This window comes from Bos taurus, chromosome 5 (assembly GCF_002263795.3).
Source record: "Bos taurus isolate L1 Dominette 01449 registration number 42190680 breed Hereford chromosome 5, ARS-UCD2.0, whole genome shotgun sequence".
NCBI classification, from domain to species: Eukaryota; Metazoa; Chordata; class Mammalia; order Artiodactyla; family Bovidae; genus Bos; species Bos taurus.
The window spans coordinates 88,312,274-88,332,519 of record NC_037332.1 but is presented as its reverse complement, the minus strand read 5'-3'; the positions used below and the strand labels follow the sequence as shown (position 1 = coordinate 88,332,519).

Sequence of the window (20,246 nt, the reverse complement as noted above, 5' to 3'; positions counted from 1 at the left end):
AGAACCTATTCTCAAAATGCCTGTAAATAGTTTTGACTCATTCTGAAGAGATGTCTGTGTATGTTAACAGTAGATTAAGCCACATGGAACTTACAATGATAAGAACTAAATGGACATGTGCAAGTCGAGGGCAAAGTCTCCCCAGCACAACTAACATTTGGAACCAGATAATTCCCTGATGTGGCGGGCTGTCCTATGTGTTGGAGAATGTGTGTTAGTTGCTCAGTTGTGCCTAACTCTTTGCGACCCCATGGAGTGTAGCTTGCCAGGTTCCTCTGTCCATGGAATTCTCCAGACAAGAATACTGGAGTGGGTTGCCATTTCCTTCTCCAGGGAATCTTCCCAACCAGGGATAGAACCCAGGTCTCCGGCATTGCAGGAGGATTCTTGTGAAGGGCTGTCCTGTGTTGGAGGATCAGTTTAGCTCAGTTCAGTTACTCAGTCGTGTCTAGCTCTTTGCGACCCCAAGAATCGCAGCACGCCAGGCCTCCCTATCCATCACCAACTCCCGGAGTTCACTCAAACTCATGGCCATCGAGTCGGTGATGGCATCCAGCCATTTCATCCTCTGTCATCCCCTTCTCATCCTGCCCCAAATCCCTCCCAGCATCAAAGTCTTTTCCAATAAGTCAACTCTTTGCATGAGGTGGCCAAAGTATTGGAGTTTCAGCTTCAGCATCAGTCCTTCCAATGAACACCCAGGACTGATCTCCTTTAGGATTGACTGGTTGGATCTCCTTGTAGTCCAAGGGACTCTCAAGAGTCTTCTCCAACACCACAGTTCAAAAGCATCACTTCTTCAGTGCTCAGCTTTCTTCACAGTCCAACTCTCACATCCATACATGACCACTGGAAAAACCATAGCCTTGACTAGACACACCTTTGTTGGCAAAGTAATATCTCTGCTTTTGAATATGCTATCTAGGTTAGTCATAACTTTCCTTCCAAGGAGTAAGCATCTTTTAATTTCATGGCTGCAATCACCATCTGCAGTGATTCTGGAGCCCAGAAAAATAAAGTCTGACACTGTTTCCACTGTTTCCCTATCTATCTGCCATGAAGTGATGAGACCAGATGCCGAGATCTTAGTTTTCTGAATGTTGAGCTTTAAGCCAACTTTTCACTCTCCTCTTTCACTTTCATCAAGAGGCTTTTTAATTCCTCTTCACTTTCTGCCGTACAGGTGGTGTCATCTGCATATCTGAGGTTGAGGTGATTGATATTTCTCCCGGAAATCTTGATTTCAGCTTGTGCTTCTTCCAGCCCAGTGTTTCTCATAATGTACTCTGCATGTAAGTTAAATAAGCAGGGTGACAATATACAGCCTTGACGTACTCCTTTTCCTATTTGGAACCAGTCTGTTGTTCCATGTCCAGTTCTAACTGTTGCTTCCTGACCTGCATACAGATTTCTCAAGAGGCAGGTCAGGTGGTCTGGTATTCCCATCTCTTTCAGAATTTTCCACAGTTTATTGTGGTCCACACAGTAAACTGTGTTGGAGGATATATAGTAGCATTTCTGGCCACTATAAAGAAAGCTGAGCACCAAAGAACTGATGTTTTTGAACTGTGGTGTTGGAGAAGACTCTTGAGAGTCCCTTGGACTGCAAGGAGATCCAACCAGTCCATCCTAAAGGAGATCAGTCCTGGCTGTTCATTGGAAGGACTGATATTGAAGCTGAAAATACAATACTTTGGCCACCTGATGCGAAGAGCTGACTCATTGGAAAAGACCGTAATGCTGGGAAAGATTGAGGGCAGGAGGAGAAGGGGACGACAGAGGATGAGATGGTTGGATAACATCACCGACTCAATGGACATGGGTTTGGGTGGACTCCGGGAGTTGGTGATAGGGAGGCCTGGCGTGCTGCGTTTCACGGGGTTGCAAAGAGTCGGACACGACTGAGTGACTGAACTGAACTGAATTGGCCACCACCAACTAGATCAGTAAGCAGACCAATTCCCTTAGTATGACAACCAAAAAATGTTTCTAGACATTGTCCAATGTTCCCTGGGGATAATCTGGATGAACATCACTGCAGTGATTTTCTGTAGACTGTAGACTGAAAGTCTACAGTCCAATATCATAGATAAGCTGTTAGCAATTTCTCCATAATGACTGTGGAGGTTGGGGTGGTCTACCAGGTGTGTGTGTGCATGTTAAGTCGCTCAGTCGTGTCCTACCCTTTGTGACCCCATGGACTGTAGCTCACCATGCTCCTCTGTCCATGGGATTCTCTAGGCAACAATACTGGAGTGGGTTGCCATGCCCTCCTCCAGGGAACTTCTCGACCCAGGGATTGAACCCAAGTCTCTTTTGTCTCTTGCACTGGCAGGCGGGTCCTTTATCACTAGCACCACCTGGGAAGCCTGTCTACCAGGTAGATCAAACTAAATAAATAAATATGACTTATTCATTGTTACACAATTATATACTAGTATGTTCCTGAGTCACCTTATTACTACAATGTTTTTTTAAGAACCCAAACAACCATTCAAACATTCAGAAGACGCACAATGTCTTTGTGGATACGCAACACTAGCCTGACATAGCCACATCCCTAATGAGACACTTTAAGTCTCTAGTTTAAGTTGGATGTGAAGAGAAATAAATGATTTCTCAGTCTCTTAGGAAGAGTTTCAGAAAGATTATTTGATATTTCTTCTCTGAACACTGGACCACTAAGGCTCTGTGTGCATTTAAACTTTATAAATAACGCAAATTTTCTTTGATTATAGGATAAATTTTTAAACTTTATTTATCTGTGTTGTCCATTTAACTTTCCAAATTTACCTTTACAATCCTTATCTTGCTAAAAGCAATATATTAGTTTATACATAATATAAACCTCTATCGTGAATTGTTTTATCTTTTTAAATTTATAATATTTAAAGTTCCCACTAATTTGTTTTTTTAAAGCTGTGCTTATTTCCAAGGGGCTCTCAGACCTCGAACATGGGAATCTACTGTTCTCATTCCTTCCCTTGGGAGATCATCGGATGTGTGACACCAACAGAAACTGATTAAAAATACACATACTTGCTCCAGTGAACTTTTCCTTCCAAGGTCTGCATCTCTCCGAGGATGGCAAGGAGAAGAGAGGACTTCCCACATCCCACTTGGCCCACAATCATGGTTAACTGACCTAGAGAAAAGAAATAAAAGATAATAACAGGATAAGAAAGAATTCACTTATAAAATAAAATCAAAACACATTTAGAAAAGGCTGATGTTTCACAATCTATGGCCCAGTTTTGGTCCCCAGAAATAGTATTCTTAAACAGCTCCTTTTCCTGATACATAAGGTTTCTGGAAAAGGGAAGGAAAATTAAAACCTATAGGTCTTGATATGCTATTTTTAAAAATACTTATTTGGCTCTTCTGGGTCTTAGCTGTGGTATGGGGGATTTAGTTCCCTGACCAAGGATCAAACTCAGCCCTTGAGGTCTTAGCCACTGGACCACCAGGGAAGTCCCTTGATGTATTATTTTTAAATTATGAGAAGAACTGACTCTAGTAAAAGCAGCAGTGAAATACTTGCCTAAGTCACCTAGATTAGTATTATCTTTATTATTCAATTCATTCTGGAGGAAAAGGTAATTTTGACTGCTGCTAAGTCGCTTCAGTCGTGTCCGACTCTGTGCGACCCCATAGACTGCAGCCCACCAGGCTCCCCCGTCCCTGGGATTCTCCAGGCAAGAACACTGGAGTGGGTTGCCATTTCCTTCTCCAATACATGAAAGTGAAAAGTGAAAGTGAAGTCGCTCAGTCGTGTCCGACTCCCAGCCACCCCATGGACTGCAGCCTACCAGGCTCCTCCGTCCATGGGATTTTCCAGGCAAGAGTACTGGAGTGGGGTGCCACTGCCTTCTCCAATTTTGACTAAAACAGATAATTAAGATTAAAGTGATTAATCACTTTAATCAGTTCTTATTTTGATTTGCATGTTTAATAGAAAAATTCCAAGTTACTGACCATGAGGCCAAGTAAAAAAATATTTATATTCAATTATCCAAACATTTTAGTAAAAGCTATACAGTATTTGTCTTAAATATCTGAAAACTTCATCAGTTTTCTTTGGGGATAGAAAACTACTTTCTCAAACACTATTTCTTTAAAATCTTTCTTCAGCAAAATGAGAAATTAACTACTCCATTATTTAAATGCCACAAATCAGCAAATAAACTAAAAACAGTTCATTTGGATGGTAAATAATTTGTTCAAGGTCCCCACTCTGTAGTGATAGGCAGGTCTTATAATTCCCAGTCATTCTCTCAGAGATACAGGGATTCATGAGCTCCACAGTGCAAACAGATAACTATCAGTAATGTTTGTCTTTAAGAAGTCTTTCCTTTTGTTAGACTTAGTTATCTTGGAAAACCACGGTCATGATAATGAACAGATACAAACTTGATGTTAGTTCACAATGTGGCTTTATATTATTGCATGATGAATTATTTAAATGAAAGCACTAATGCTTTGGAGGTGACAAATGTTTTCCCCCTGAATTCACAAAAATAAATTTGTTCCTTAAAAAAAACAGTTACAAGCTAGTAATAAATGATTCTTACCTGTTGGAATTCGAATATCGATATTGGATAAGGTTGCTAAACCACTGCCCCATGAAAAGTACCCATTTGTGACCTAGAAAATAAGAGTACAGAAATTTAATTATGACACTACATAAATATGTGGTTTCACAGGATAAGTCCAATTAAAATAAATTTTCTTTATAAAGCACTGGAAGACTTTCAACACAGTAGAACACACAGTGGCAAAATTCTAATTTAGAGTCACGACTATTTAGAGGCATAGATGAAAAACAAAAAAGAATGGAAGGGAGAAGGTCTTTAAATCAGTGATATTATGAAGAATGCTAAAAATTACAATAATTTTCCCTGAAAGTGTGCGATAACTGGATCGTTTATATGTGAACATTCTTTGAAAAGCAATCACTCAAATATTATCCAGTGTAACTCTGACATGGATTATTCTCTCACTGCTGCAATTGCCAGAAACCTGGTGAGGTAAAGTCAAGAAGAGAGGTAACTACAAATTACTGCAACAAATGACTTGTTAGCTAAGGATGAAGGCTTTGTAACGAATGTATTTCCTGAACTATGTGGACTTACTGCTATTCATTGATCTTGAAAGAGTAGAGGGGAGGAAGGAAAAAAGCACAGAAATGAAGCAACAGTACTTGGTGGTTCAGTTCAGTTCAGCCCCTCAGTCGTGTCCGAGTCTTCACGACCCCATGCACTGCTGCACACCAGGCCTCCCTGTCCATCACAACTCCCGGAACTAGCTCAAACTCATGTCCATTGAGTCACTGATGCCATCCAACTATCTCAGCATCTGTTGTCCTCTTCTCCTTCCACCTTCAATCTTTCCCAGCATCAGGGTCTTTTCAAATGAGTCAGTTCTTCCCATCAGGTGGCCAAAAAATTGGAGTTTCAGCTTCAGCATCAGTCCTTCCAATGAATATTCAGGACTGATCTCCTTTAGGATTGACTGGTTGGATCTCCTTCCAGTCCAAGGGACTCTCAAGAGCCTTCTCCAACACCACAGTTCAAAAGCATCAATTCTCTGGCATTCAACTTTCTTTATAGTCCAACTCTCACATTCATACATGACTACTAGAAAAACCATAGCTTTGACTAAAAGGACCTTTGTTGGCAAAGTAATGTCTCTGCTTTTTAATCTGCTGTCTAAGTTGGTCATAGCTTTTTTCCCAAGGAGCAAGCATCTTTTAATTTCATGGCTGCAGTCATCATCTGCAGTGATTTTGGAGCCCAAGAAAATAAAGTCTGTCACTATTTCCATTGTTTCCCCATCTATTTGCCATGAAGTGATGGGATCGGATGCCATGATCTTAGTTTTTTGAATGTTGAGTTTTAAGCCAGCTTTTTCACTCTCTTTTTTCACCTTCATCAAGAGGCTTTTTAGTTCCTCTTCACTTTCTGCCATAAAGGTGGTATCACCTGCGTATCTGAGGTTATTGATATTTCTCCCAGCAATCTTAATTCCAGCTTGTTCTTCATCCAGCCCAGTGTTTCTCATGATGTACTCTGCATATAAGTTAAATAAGTAAGATGACAATATACAGCCTTGACGTACTCCTTTCCCTATTTGGAACCAATTTGTTCTTCCAGTTAGTTCAGATCTAACTATTTCTGTTGCTGCTAAGTTGCTTCAGTCGTGTCCGAGTTAGGGCCATACAATTTCTGTCCTTTATTGTGCCCATCTTTACATGAAGTATTCCCTTGGTATCTCTCATTTTCTTGAAAAGATCTCTAGTCTTTCCCATTCTATTGTTTTCCTCTATTTCTTTGCATTGATCACAGAGGAAGGCATTCTTATCTCTCCTTGCTATTCTTTGGAACTCTGCATTCAGATGGGGTATTTTTCCTTTCCTCCTTTGTCTTTAGCTTCTCTTCTTTTCTCAGCTATTTGTAAGGCCTCCTCAGACAACCCTTTTGCATTTCTTTTTCTTGAAGACGGTCTTGATTACTGCCTCCTGTACAATGTCACAAACCTCCATCCATAGTTCTTCAGGCACTCTATCTATCAGATCTAATCCCTTGAACCTTTTTGTCACTTGCACTGTATAACTGCAAGGGATTTGATTTAGGTCATACCTGAATGGTCTAGTGGTTTTCCCTACTTTCTTCAATTTAAGTTTGAATTTGGCAATAAGGAGTATACCTCAACAATCAGTAAGACAGCAAAGAAAAAGATCTTAGAGTCATCCTAAGCAGTCAATTGTTTTAATAAGCATCACGAAAACTTGACAGTTACAAAAATGGGAAACAAAAGAAGTATAACAGAACCCAAGAACTGGAAAGGTTAATAGTGACAGATGAGAGGATAGCTAGTTCCTAAAAAATTAGAGGAAACTACAGTAAGGCTACACTTTGCTCATAAATTAATATTTTGTCTCCAAGCCCCAAGTAATGAAATTTCTAAGTACATTTTTGTTTCAGAATTTTGCAGAATAAATTGGTAATGTCTAAATTATAACTAAAAAATCCTTTAAAAGCTCTTAAAATGAACAACGGGGAGGGAGGAGGGTTCAGGATGGGGAACACGTGTATACCTGTGGCGGATTCATGTTGATATATGGCAAAACCAATACAATATTGTAAAGTTAAAAAAAAAAAAATGGATAACCAAAAAAAAAAAAAGAGTACAAAACTTACCTGAAAAGGTTAGGCCATGTTTTTCCATATATGTTTTATTTAGCTTGGAAAATGTATGGCATTTAATAATATCTAATCTATATCTTAGAAGAAGGCAATGGCAACCCACTCCAGTACTCTTGCCTGGAAAATCCCATGGACGGAGGAGCCTGGTAGGCTGCAGTCCATGGGGTTGCACAGAGTTGGACTGAAGCGACTTAGCAGCAGTAGGAGCAATCTATATCTTAATATAATGTTAGTAATATTAAATTAATTAATATCTACATAAATACACAAGACATTAGTCCTGGAAGGAGCATAGCCTGGAAGGACTGAATTATTGATCACTTTATAAATATCTGCTGAGTCTATGTGAAGCTCTGTATTAGGACTGATGGGGGCTACAAAGAAGGAATAAGTATTCTCCCTGCTTTCCTTGAGCTTATAGTCAATTGTCTAGTTAAACCAAGACATGAGAATATGGGATAAGTAACGAATAGAGACGCATGCCATGGGAGCATGCTGGGGCCATAACTCAGGGGTCGATGGATCACAATCATCCTTTGCTAAGAACAGGTTCTTTGGGGATTCTCTCATGGCTCAGATAGTAAAGAATCTGCCTGCAATGCAGGAAACACAGGTTTGATCTCTGGGTCATTAAGATCTCGTGGAGAAAGGAATGGTTACCCACTCCAGTATTCTTGCCTGGAAGACTTCCATGGACAAAGGAATCTGGCAGGCTACAGTCCATGGGGTTGCATGACTGAGCAATTAACATGAATGAACAGACAAAAGTGTAATAGCAGTTCATAAGGAAAAATCACTGACATTAGAAATGAAAAAAAAAGGAAACATTTTGGAAAAGAAGGTCACTTAGCTAGTTTTAGAAAATATGCTGAAATTCAACATAGGTAAAGAGCTCAATGATAACAGGCCCATGATCAGAAAACCATAAAATATGTTGTGGGAAATAATGAATAGATCTGGCTGGGGCAGAGGTTTAAGATACAGTGTGCACATATACTAGGTTGCTTCAGTCATGTCTGACTCTTTGCAAACCTATGGACTGTGGCTCACCAGGTGTGACTAAGTGACAAAGGGATGCTTAAAGAAAAGCTATGGTCTCCAAAGCTGAGAATCCCTCTTTCTCGGGGACAGTCGAAAGTGGCCTAAACACGGTGCAGATACAGACTAGCTGGTGAGAGGGCCAGCATGGAACTGAGAGGCCCTCCATGACAGCTTTATGTCTTCAGTGGATTGGGAGGGAAGTTATCTTCAGAAAGAGGAGGCGGGAGGAGAGAGAAGGAGATGAGAGGAGACTGGTGACAGACGAAGATCTACTGTAGCAGATGGAGAATCACTGAGGGAAGGCAAGGGAAAGGATTGCCAAGGACCACAGGGGTCAGCTGAGGGTGGAGGTAATGAGGCTGTGGCTGTGCCAACTTGTACCATTGATTCATTTCCTCCACAGAGCACAGCAGCCTGGGTATAGGAGCATAGAAGACACAAAGTTGGATAGTTCCAGGAGGATGTGAAAGTGCTGGGAGAAAAGGCTGGGCTCAGATTACTGTAGGCTTCAAGGAGCTTAAAAGCCAACGCCAGTGAAGGAGGTCTGGGAGAGCTGGAGGATAGGGTTGTGCTGCCGGTGACTGCTGGTATAACAAAGGTTAAAAGACCCCACAGGGGCTGCGCGTCCAAGTGGTGGCCAAGTGTGAACACAGGTGAGGCTGTGGAAAAGGACTGATGGTTGATTAAGGCATTTGGGGGCTGGGATACTAAATGCAGGGAGCTTTCCAGGTGGCTCAGTGGTAAAGCTCCTGCCTGCCAGTGCAGAAGACGTAGGTTTGACCCCTGGGTCAGGAAGATCTTCTGGAGAAGGAAACGCCAACCCGCTCTAGTATTCTTGCCTGGAAAATTCCATGGACAGAGGAGCCTGATGGGCTACTGTCCATGCGAGCGCAGAATCGGACACCACTGAGCAACTACAACAACAATTTGAGCAAACTGTGGGAGATAGTGAGGGACAGGGGAGCCTGGCAGGCTACAGCCCACAGGGTGGCAAAGAGTTGGACATGACTGAGCACACACACATATACTATTACTAGATGGGTTGTGAATCTGGAAGTTTAAATCACATCCAAGTGTGGCACTTATTAAGGCAGAAAGCTGGACTCGGAAACAAGCACCCAAATCTTCAGTGAAGGTGGGGGAGTGATTAAGTCCTCTACTCACAGACATGAGGAAGGTAGAACACACTATACCTTCAAAGGAGTGTGAAAGAGGAAAGACGTGGTTGGAAAACCGCAGGGAAGAATCAGAAGAATACAGTGTCATCTCCTGCTTTGGTCCCCAGCAGAAGTATAAGGTAGAACAGCATCCACTCGAGGAGAAGGAGGAAGGTCAAAGGGAATTTGTCTGGCTGTGATTGGCTGTTCCATCCTCTCTTGCCTTTTACAAAATCATCTCACTTCTCTACCAGCAGAGTTAAAATTCTGGTTTCCCCAACTACCTGTTTGACCTTGGAAAATCAGCTAATATATAAATTACTGCAAAGTTTCCTCAAAGGATAGGTACAAAGATGGTCATCACAGCGTGGTCTGCGATGGAGTAGGGATGGAGGCCAACCCAGCAGCCATCATTAGGAGACAAATGAATGGCAGGAATGTGTACAGCAGAATGCAGTGGAAGAGCTAGAAGGAGCAAACAATTTCAGGAAACTGAAAGGATAAATGCTCTTGACAATACTACATATTTTACAAAGATGTAAGTATATTTAAGTGCATATATGGAGCACATTATGCTGGCACCATAGTGTTAGGAGGGATGAAGGGATACAGGCATGAGGAGCAGGATAAAGGGAAAGAAGGAATTAAAATGTAAAGGCAGGAACTCCCCTGGTGGTCCAGTGCTTAAGAATCCACCTTCCAAGGCAGGGGACATGGATTTGATCCCAAGTAGGGGAAGTAAGATCCCACATGCCCCAGGGCAACTAAGCCTGTGTGCTGCAAGAGAAGCCCGCTCTTCGTAACTAGAGAAAGTCCAGGCACCACAACAAAGAGCTCGCATACAGCCAAAATTTTAAAAAAAGAAAAAAAATGTAAAGACAGAAACAAACACGACACAAAAAGTCACCAAGTCACCTACTCTATGATTCCATTTATATGAAATATTGAGAATAGGTAAATCTGCAGAGACAGAAAGCAGATTGGAGGTTGGTGGGGACACAAGAGAGGGGGATGTAGGGAATGACTGATTGATAGGTATGGGGTTTCCTCTTGAGGTGATAAAATATTTTATAACCAGATAGAGGGGATGGTTGCAGAACACTGTAAATCTAAATGCAACTGAATTGTTAACTTGAAAATGGTTAATTTAATGCTATGTGAATTTCACCTCAGTTGAAATAATTGTTTTCTTTTTGAAGTATAATTGATTTACAATGTTGTGCTAGTTTCAATGGCACCCCACTCCAGTACTCTTGCCTGGAGAATCCCATGGACGGAGGAGCCTGGTGGGCTGCAGTCCATGGGGTCGCTAAGAGTCGGGCACAACTGAGCGACTTCACTTTCACTTTTCACTTTCATGCATTGGAGAAGGAAATGGCAGCCCACTCCAGTGTTCTTGCCTGGAGAATCCCGGGGACAGAGGTGCCTAGTGGGCTGCCGTCTATGGGGTCGCATAGAGTCGGACACGACTGAAGTGACTTAGCAGCAGCAGCAGCAAAATCATTCAGTTATATATATTCATATGCATATTCTTTCTGATATTCCTTTCAACATTCTTATGGTTTTATTTACAGGATATTGAATATGAAATAATTGTTTAAAAATTTAAAGGTGGGACCTTACATACACCATTTCCATTTCCTCCTACTGAAAAGAAGCAAAAATGCTGAATAAAATAGTTTGTAAGAAAATCTCATTAAATCAAGGAGTGAGGCAATGTCTAGTTAAAGTATTGAGAGAAGTACAAAAAGAAATGTAAGCTATGGAGGATCTAAGTTTCTTTCTCCTCAAAAGGGCCAAGAATAGCTAAGACATTTTAGAAGAAAAAAGATAAGGTGTAAGAACTTGTCCTAAAAAATGTCAATATTTATTAGAAACCTGTAATAATCACAGCAGTGGAATATTGAACAGACAAATAAATCAAAGAAAAATAAACAAGGAAATGTATGTGACAGTTCAGATCAGTTCAGTCGCTCAGTCATGTCTGACTCTTTGCGACCCCATGAATCGCAGCACGCCAGGCCTCCCTGTCCATCACCAACTCCTGGAGTTCACCCAGACTCACAAAAAGGTACTAAAAGTCAGTGGGGACAGAGATTGATACATGGTATCATTGATATATGATACATTGATACAGGACAACCCAACATCACATAAAAAAGAAGTCTGACCTTACTGACTTACTACTGAGTACAGTAAAATTACTACCAGGAAGTTTACTACTGCTAAACTTATGGCTAAAATTATTTATTACTGATTTCCCTGCTAAATCTCAACCTGACTTCTTACCAACACAAAACTCAATTCTAAATCAATTAAAGTAATACAAGGAAAAGGCAGAGCATCAGAGATTTTTAAGAACCAATATAGAACATCTTTATAACTTTTGGTAGAGAAAGTTTTCTTAAAAGAGGCAAAAAGCAAAGCATTAGTCATAAAGGAAAAGCTCTATAAACTAGACTACATTAAAATTAAGAATTCCTAATACCATAGCGTGGAAAGCCAAGCTGCAAAGTGGGAAAAGAATTTTGCAACATATACAACTGCCAAAGAACTATTAATAGTACTCAGAATTTTTTTAAAAAAGAGGAACAAATAACCTGGCAATTCACAAAAGGAGCTCCAAACACAAATGGCCAATATATACATTGGCAAAGATGCTCAACCTCATTAGAAATCAGAAAAATGCATATAAAAACCACAGCAAGATACATTAGCACTACCTCCCAATACAAAACATGCGTTTTTGCAAAATATTGGAAGCACTGGGGAAGATGGAGACCAGCAGGAATTCTCAGTCACTGTTAATGGAAGCGTAAACTGGCACAATCACTTTGGAGAAAAGTTGGCTATTATGAAGGAAAGTTGAGGATGTACAGATCCCATGACTCAGCAATTCTTCACAATGGCTTCAAAATAAAAATTAACCAAAAGCCCATCAAAAGTAGAATGGATCAGTAAATTCTGGGATATTCATACAATGAAACACTACACAATGATGAGAATAAATGAACTACAGCTTCATACAGTAAAAAGGATGAATTATATCTACATCATGCTGAGCAGCAGAAGAAAAACACACACATATACATGCATGTATTCACACTTGAAAGAAAGCTGAAGTACGTCTTTAGGGAGCCATGCACTATGCTTGTGCTGTGATTAGTCGCTCAGTCTTGTCTGGCTCTTTTTGACCACGTGGACTGTAGCCCGCCAGGCTTCTCTGTCCATGGGGATTCTCCAGGCACGAATACTTGAGTGGGTTGCCATGCCTTCCTCCAGGGTATCTTCCCAATTCAGGGACAGAACCCAGGTCTCCAGCATTGCAGGCGGATTCTTTACTGTCCAAGCCACCAGGGAAGCCCAAGAATACTGGAGGCATACATAGCAAAAATGTTCAAGGAAATGATGACCATAAAAGTCAAAGTGGTAATTATATTTTGAGGAATAAAGACAGTGAAGTTAAAGGCGTGTTGGAGGGTCTTTGGAGGAAGTTGGTGATATTTGCACAAATGTTTACTTTTTCATTTAACAGTACATATATGTTATATTTACTTCTATATTTTGCAACAAAAAAGATTCAAAAAGACAAATGAGTTAATTACCAATTGGCTATTTCCACCATGAATAAACAATGAATTCAAGGCTGAAATTATGGTGCCCATTCACGGGACTCTAGGCCATTGATATGCAGGGGTTTTTTTGTTTGTTTGTTTGTTTTTTGTTTCTTGGAGGTGGGGAGTTGGTGCATGGAGGGTCAATTCTGCAGGAAAAAAATCATGATAGCCTCCTTTTTTCCCATTCAAAACAAAAATAAATTGAATAAGGCACATGGAAAAATATGTATATTTTAGGTTCCCACAATATTGCATAGAAAACGCCAATTAAAAAACTGATTTTTTAGTTACTAATATAAGTTGTTTTCTGGGCATATTTGTGAATTGGCAGCATAGAGGATCCTTTCTAGTCTCTCATTACTTACTTTTTCATAGTTTATTTCAAATCCTATTGGTAAATTATAATTGTCTAGGGAACTACTAGAGCTGTTTTCAAAAATGATGCCCAGGTTTTACATATATAAAGACTTCTAGGTGATTCTAACATACAGCCAAGGTTAGGAATCACTACAGCTCTTTGAAATTCACAGGTGATATATTTTATCCTCAAAGTAATCATACTTGAGGTAGGTATGGCATCCCCACCTCAACAGGGCAAACCATGGCTTAGACAAACATTTTGCCCAAAAGTCACATCAAATTAATGACAAAGTGAAAGCCAGCATTAGCTTATTCCATCAAATAACACATTTACTCCAATTGTTAAGTGCCTATTGTGGGACAGGTACGGCATCAGGCAATGAGGAGAGAGAGAAGCTTAACTGTACTTGGCTTAACTGTACACCTCCCTGAGCATCTCTCGCTCTACCTGAGCTGGGCAATATAGAGCTATATAGCACAGGGAATTGTATTCAATATTCTGTAACAAACTATAATGGAAAAGAATGTGAAAAAGAGTGTGTATATATGTGTGTGTTTGTGTAAAACTGAATCATTTTGCTGTACAGCAAAAATCAATACAACTTTATAAATCTACCATGGCTGTGCGTGCATGCTAAATTGCTTCAGTCGTGTCCCGCTCTGTGTGACCCTGTGGACTGTAGCCTACTAGGTTTCTCTGTCCATGGGATTCTCCAGGCAAGAATACTGTAGTCGGTTGCCATGCCCTCTTCTAGGGGATCTTCCCAACCCAGGGATTGAACCCACATCTCTTTAAGTCTCCTGAATTGGCAGGCGAATTCTTTACCACTAGATCCACCTGGGAAGCCTAAATTAACTATATCTTGATAAAATTTTTTTAAAAGTCTGAGTTTGAAATGAGTCAAAGGCCATATTGGGAAGCTGGGTGGACAGACACAGCCCTGGTCTAAGCCTGGTTGAAGATAATTGCTATGTAATCTACTTCCTTAAACCTGGACCTATAGTATCAGCATTCTTTATAAATTAATTTATAGAGATTAACATAGAGTAGATGAAGTAAGAGTATGAGAGGAAATACACTGCATACTAGGTGTATCCTGTATACCACAGATTCAGAAGAAAGATTCATCTTCCAGTTATTTAAACATGCTGCTGCTGCTGCTGCTGCTAAGTCGCTTCAGTCGTGTCCGACTCTGTGCGACCCCACAGACGGCAGCCCACCAGGCTCCGCCGTCCCTGGGATTCTCCAGGCAAGAACACTGGAGTGGGTTGCCATTTCCTTCTCCAATGCATGAAAGTGAAAAGTGAAAGTGAAGTCGCTCAGTCGTGTCCGACTCTTCCCGACCCCATGGACTGCAGCCTACCAGGCTCCTCCATCCATGGGATTTTACAGGCAAGAGTACTGGAGTGGGGTGCCATTGCCTTCTCCGTATTTAAACATACTCCTGGAGCAAAGCTGTGGTTGGGAGGTTAGGCAGCACTGAGAATCATAAACTCAGCAGAATATTTTCTGAAAATGTTATGAGGATGAGTGACCACTCTAGAGAGACTTTAAAGACACGACATGGGACACTTGGCAGAACTTCACCATAAAATGGTAACACCAATGTTTCTATTCATATAAAAATCCAGGAAATAAAATAACCTTTATTGCAATATCCTCCGTCTCCATGGGACGCAGACGTCGTGTTGATTGCTCATAGTTGTCCAGGTGATATCTTCCAGGCTGCTTCCTGTTTATAGTTTTTGGCTGCTGCATTCCAAACGGAAAAGAACACAAGTTGAAGTGCTATGAAAAAAACTGAGGTTTTACTGAACATTAACTCACAAGGTTGCCGCTGCATTTAGAGTCTAAGAAAAAGAAGTAAAGTGAATGTCATATTTTAATTATTTCTATGGCATCCCTCCACTCCCCCCCAAAGCAAACAATAATCAAAAAGTGTTATGCACTCATTTTAAACCTAATTCACAAACTTTTTAAGAAAAATGAAAATATGAAGATGTGATACTTGTAAATGATGGAAGTTAAAATGCTGAGCACCAAACTAGGCTCTGGCTAGTCTTTCTCTACTTTTCTGGATGAATAGACCCAGGCGATTAAAAAAAGTGTGTGCCATGGCAAAAGACAATCAGGCTAACTTAGGTTAAACTAGAGTCTACTTGTTAGGCCATCAGGCTTATAAACGTTCCAACAGTACATTTTTGGTCACCCTCTGAATTATGAGGATTTTGAGTCTGATACACTCACATAAATCAGATGAGTCTACATGTCACCCGAAGATCCATGGTGGGATGAGAAAAAGCATAACGATCTAGGATTTCTTTGCTCAAACATGTATATTATTTCATGTGTGCTCAGTCACTCAGTCATGTTCGACTCTTTGTGACACCATGGACTGTTACCCACCAGGCTTCTCTGTCCATGAGATTTTCCAGGCAAGAATACTGGAGTGGGTTGCCATTTCCTCCCCCAGGGGACCTTCCTGATCCAGGGATTGCACCCACGTCACTTGCATCTCTTGCACTGGTTGTGCTATGCTTAGTTGCTCAGTCATGACCAACTCTTTGGGACCTCATGGACTGTAGCCCATCAGGCTCCTCTGTCCATGGGGATTCTCCAGGCAAGAATACTGGAGTGGGTTGCCATGCCCTCCTCCAGGGTATCTTTCCAACCCAGGGACTGAAACCAGGTCTCCTGCATTGCTGATTCTTTACCGTATGAGCCACCAGGGAAGCCCGAAAGACACAGATGGAGGAGCTGGGGGATGAACCCAGGGCCTTGTACATGTGAAGTATGCACTCTACCTCTGAGCTACACCCCCTTGCTCTGGCAGGCAGATTCTTTACCACTGCGCCACCTGGGAAGCCCGTATTATTTCATAAGGAGATCTGTAAGCACTACAGCATGATCTAGTCTTTCTCAAGTATTATAGCATTATTGTTCTGAGCCAAAGTACTAAAGCATCCATAATACAGAGGATGTCAGCTAAGGCTAGACAATCTTCCTATACTTAAACTTGAATTAGGTCATGACTAGAAGCTTCTGTTATTCTCTCATTTTGAATTTAATTTCACACAGATAGAGACAAATGGTTGAAGAAAGGTAGGAAATTCAGCTCTGTTAACCTCTAAGTCATAAATTATATAAGCTCAAAATTTGTCCCAGAAATCTTGTAAGCAACTATTTTAACATAAATAACTATCTGTAGTACTTACGGAGACTACCAAAGATAAATACACTTCAAAACTATCAAACAACCTAAGAGAAAACAAAAACAAAAGATTCTAATTGAAAAACTAATTTTTTGGCTTTGGAACATTAGGTTTAGCTTTTTTGATAAATCTGTCGAGTTCTATTATGAGAATCATGCATGACCTCAAATAATCAGCAATTTAATCCCAACAAGATAATGCTGTCCAGTTTACATCCATTAGTGTATCAACCGCATTACCCTGGTAGCTCAGATGGTAAAGAATCTGACTGCAATGCAGGAGACCTGGGTTCAATCTCTGGGTTGAGAAGATCCCCTGGAAAAGGGGATGGCTACTCACTCCAGTATTCTTGCCTGGAGAATACTGTGGACAGAGGAGCCTGGAGGGCTACAGTCCACAGGGTTGCAAAGAGTTGGACATGACTGTGTGATTAACACTTTCACTTTAGGGCTTTGCTGGTGGCTCAGACCGTAATCAAACTAATTAAGTAACAAATACTAGGCTACATGCCAATCAATACGCAGATTAAAAAGCCACGGAGAAGAACTAGCAACGGTTCTGTCACACAGAAACTGCTGAATGCATTTTAAACTTGAAAAAGAAAGAAAAAAAGAGAATGTTCACGACATTTTTAGTTTTGTTTTTCTTCTCAGAGTCCTCGTAGATAACCTCACAGGGGATGGGGCAGAGAGTCACTAACTATCCTTTCAGCTGAGTATTTTCCCCACACAAGACCTGTCTACATCTGTACATATATTTGCTGTCTTCTAGAGTCTTAACTTCTATAGTAGTATCGCCCCCAGAGGCCCAAAGGGATGACTTCATGTTCTTCACAAACCTAAGGAGAGGGGTGGGAGGAGGAGACGTGTTGACAGAGATTTGAGTCCGAATCTCACAGATGTAATTTGAAGAGGCTCTGGCACTAGAAAGTCACTAATTCTCCAAGGAGCTTCGGCAGCCAAAACCACTTAGCTCTAAGCTTTTACAGAATACATAGCTTCTTAAGCACTCTCAAGAAGGAGTTTCCATTCGTGTTCTTTTCAAACACATAGCTTTTTTTCCTCTCCATTTCTAAAAGTTTGTCATTTGTGGTTTGGCGCATCGGCAGTTGATGAATGGCCCCAAAAGACATCAGAAGTCCAGTCTGGTTTCAATAACCCCAAAGATATTGGAGGCATCTAAAGGGGATTCTTTTTTCCATTCAACCTTCACTCAGTTCAACTTTTCATGCATCCCTCCTCTCATGCAAAAGACTCTTCAGAATCCCCTCACTCTGCACACGTGACCTCCTCTGTCCCTTCTCCTGAGGTCATCTCCCTCCACTCATCCCCATGTCTCTGAAAGATGATCTAATAATTTCTTTGGGAACCTATCACCCAAAAGGTGACAAGGTTGGTTCTCATCAACTGCCTGAGTTTCCTCTTGCCTCAAAGTGTAGATGCTCTATGACGTGTTCCCATCTTGGTATCCATGTCCACACAAGAGCACACGAGCATGTCAGACTTTGTCATTCCAGTATCTATAAGCATGAGTGGTAGTTCCTTCTCAGACAAAAAAAAAAAAAATCACACCTGCTTAACAAAATAACAGGGAGTAAAAAAATAACTTCAGGAAAGCAGAAGAAATCAACAAGTCTAAGACAGCCCAGTGCTTGTCTTAAGTATTTTTAGCAGTTTTAAACACACTGTGAAGAAAATTTAATGCAGAATAACTTCCTATGAAGGCTCTCCAAGCCTCAACTCCTTCCTGTCAGGAGACTGCATGTCCATTTTTGTTTCGTTACCCAAATGGTAGATATATTCACATATTCTCTAATAGTAAATAAATAATTATTAACTTGCAACTAATTTTAGACAAACTCCTTTCTACATTATTCTTATGAAATAGACATATTAATTTTATTATTTTTATTTTTTTAAAATTTTATTTTATTTTATTTATTTTTAAAATTTTATTTTTGAACTTTACGATATTGTATTAGTTTTGCCAAATATCGAAATGAATCTTCCACAGGTATGCCTGTGTTCCCCATCCTGAACCCTCCTCCCTCCTCCCTCCCCATACCCTCCCTCTGGGTTGTCCCAGTGCACCAGCCCCAAGCATCCAGTATCGTGCTTCGAACCTGGACTGGAGACTCATTTCATACATGATATTATACATGTTTCAATGCCATTCTCCCAAATCTCCCCACCCTCTCCCTCTCCCACAGAGTCCATAAGACTGATCTATACATCAGTGTCTCTTTTGCTGTCTCGTACACAGGGTTATTGTTACCATCTTTCTAAATTCCATATATATGCGTTAGTATACTGTATTGGTGTTTTTCTTTCTGGCTTACTTCACTCTGTATAATAGGTTCCAGTTTCATCCATTTCATTAGAACTGATTCAAATGAATTGTTCAGACACAGCTTTCAAGAAAGTGGTATAATCTAGTCCCATTATTTTAAGTATTATCTGATGATCAATGGCTCTTAAATTTACATCTCCAAGGGTGACTTCTCTTCTTGGATGTCAATAAATATCTCAAAATTATCATGTGCAAAATATACCTCTTGATTCCATCTCAACAGCAACCCACTCATTTCTTGGCTTCCCTATTTCAGTTATTGACTCTGCCATCTACTCAGTAGTCAAGCCAATAACCTAGGATTCATCCTTGAGTCTTCTTTCTCCTTCCTCATCTCCATTCAATCCATCAGCAAGCCTCCATCAGCTCCACCCAAAAAAATGTATGCTGAATTTGATAACTTCTCACAAGGTCCACTGCAACCAAAACAAATTCTAACCATCCCCATTTCTTGCTATGCCATTATAATGACCTCTTTACTGGTCCATCTGTTCTACTCTTGTCCCCAGTGACAACTCTCCCCTCAGTAGTCATAGTGATCCTTTAAACATATACACAAAATTATATGCGTCCCTACTTTAAACCCTCCAGTGGTTTCCTATTGCTTGTCAATAGAATCCAAACTCTCTCCCTGGTTTAAAGGACCTGCAATCCTTGTTCTTTACCCACCTGCCAATGCAGGAGATGTAAGAGATGCAGGCTCGGTCCTTGGATTGGGAAGATTATCTGGAGGAGGAAATGGCAACCCCCTCCGGTATTCTCGCCTGGAGAATCCCATGGACAGAGGAGCCTGGCAGGTTACAATCCATAGGGTTGCAGGGAGTCGGACACAACCAAAGCAACTTTTAGCACTTAATCCTTGCTTCTAGTTCATTTTTTCTCTCTCTTCCTTACCAGGCATCAGCCATAGTGCCCCTCTGTTCTTTGAACACACCAAATTAATTCCCACTTCAGTGTCACAGCAGCTGCTAGTTCTCCCCGAGAAATCATCTGGCCCCTTTCTAGGCCTCTGCAGAAGAGGTACCGACAGGTTTCAGCTCCAATGACAGCTCTTCAAAGGGACCTTCTGGAGAATGACTACCCTGCTCTGAGGACACCAGTCGCTCTCTAACACCTTCTTTAATTTTCTTCCGACAGGGAAATGATCTCATCTTTTTACTTTTTATCATCTGACTCCTGCCTCAAGAAAGCAAACTCTGTGACAAGAAAGATCCTGCCTGCCTTGCTCAGAGCTACATCGACAGGTCTTGACACAATGCACAGGGCAGTTTCTAAGTCTGGAAACACAAGCTAATATATAATAC

General features: G+C 40.9%; 1 protein-coding gene across 6 annotated transcripts in view; it reads right to left on the bottom strand.

The window, feature by feature from the left end:
• The window catches only part of ABCC9 (ATP binding cassette subfamily C member 9), a 157,307-nt gene that overhangs the window by 83,976 nt on the left and 53,085 nt on the right, over window positions 1-20,246 (bottom strand). For all 6 annotated transcript variants that reach the window (XM_005206963.5, XM_002687737.7, XM_005206965.5 and 3 more), the window contains 3 exons: window positions 15,026-15,133; window positions 4,572-4,644; window positions 3,040-3,145 (listed from right to left, as the gene is read on the bottom strand). In XM_005206963.5, coding sequence (XP_005207020.1) covers window positions 3,040-3,145; window positions 4,572-4,644; window positions 15,026-15,133 — 287 coding nt within the window. The remainder of the gene's footprint in view (window positions 1-3,039; window positions 3,146-4,571; window positions 4,645-15,025; window positions 15,134-20,246) is intronic.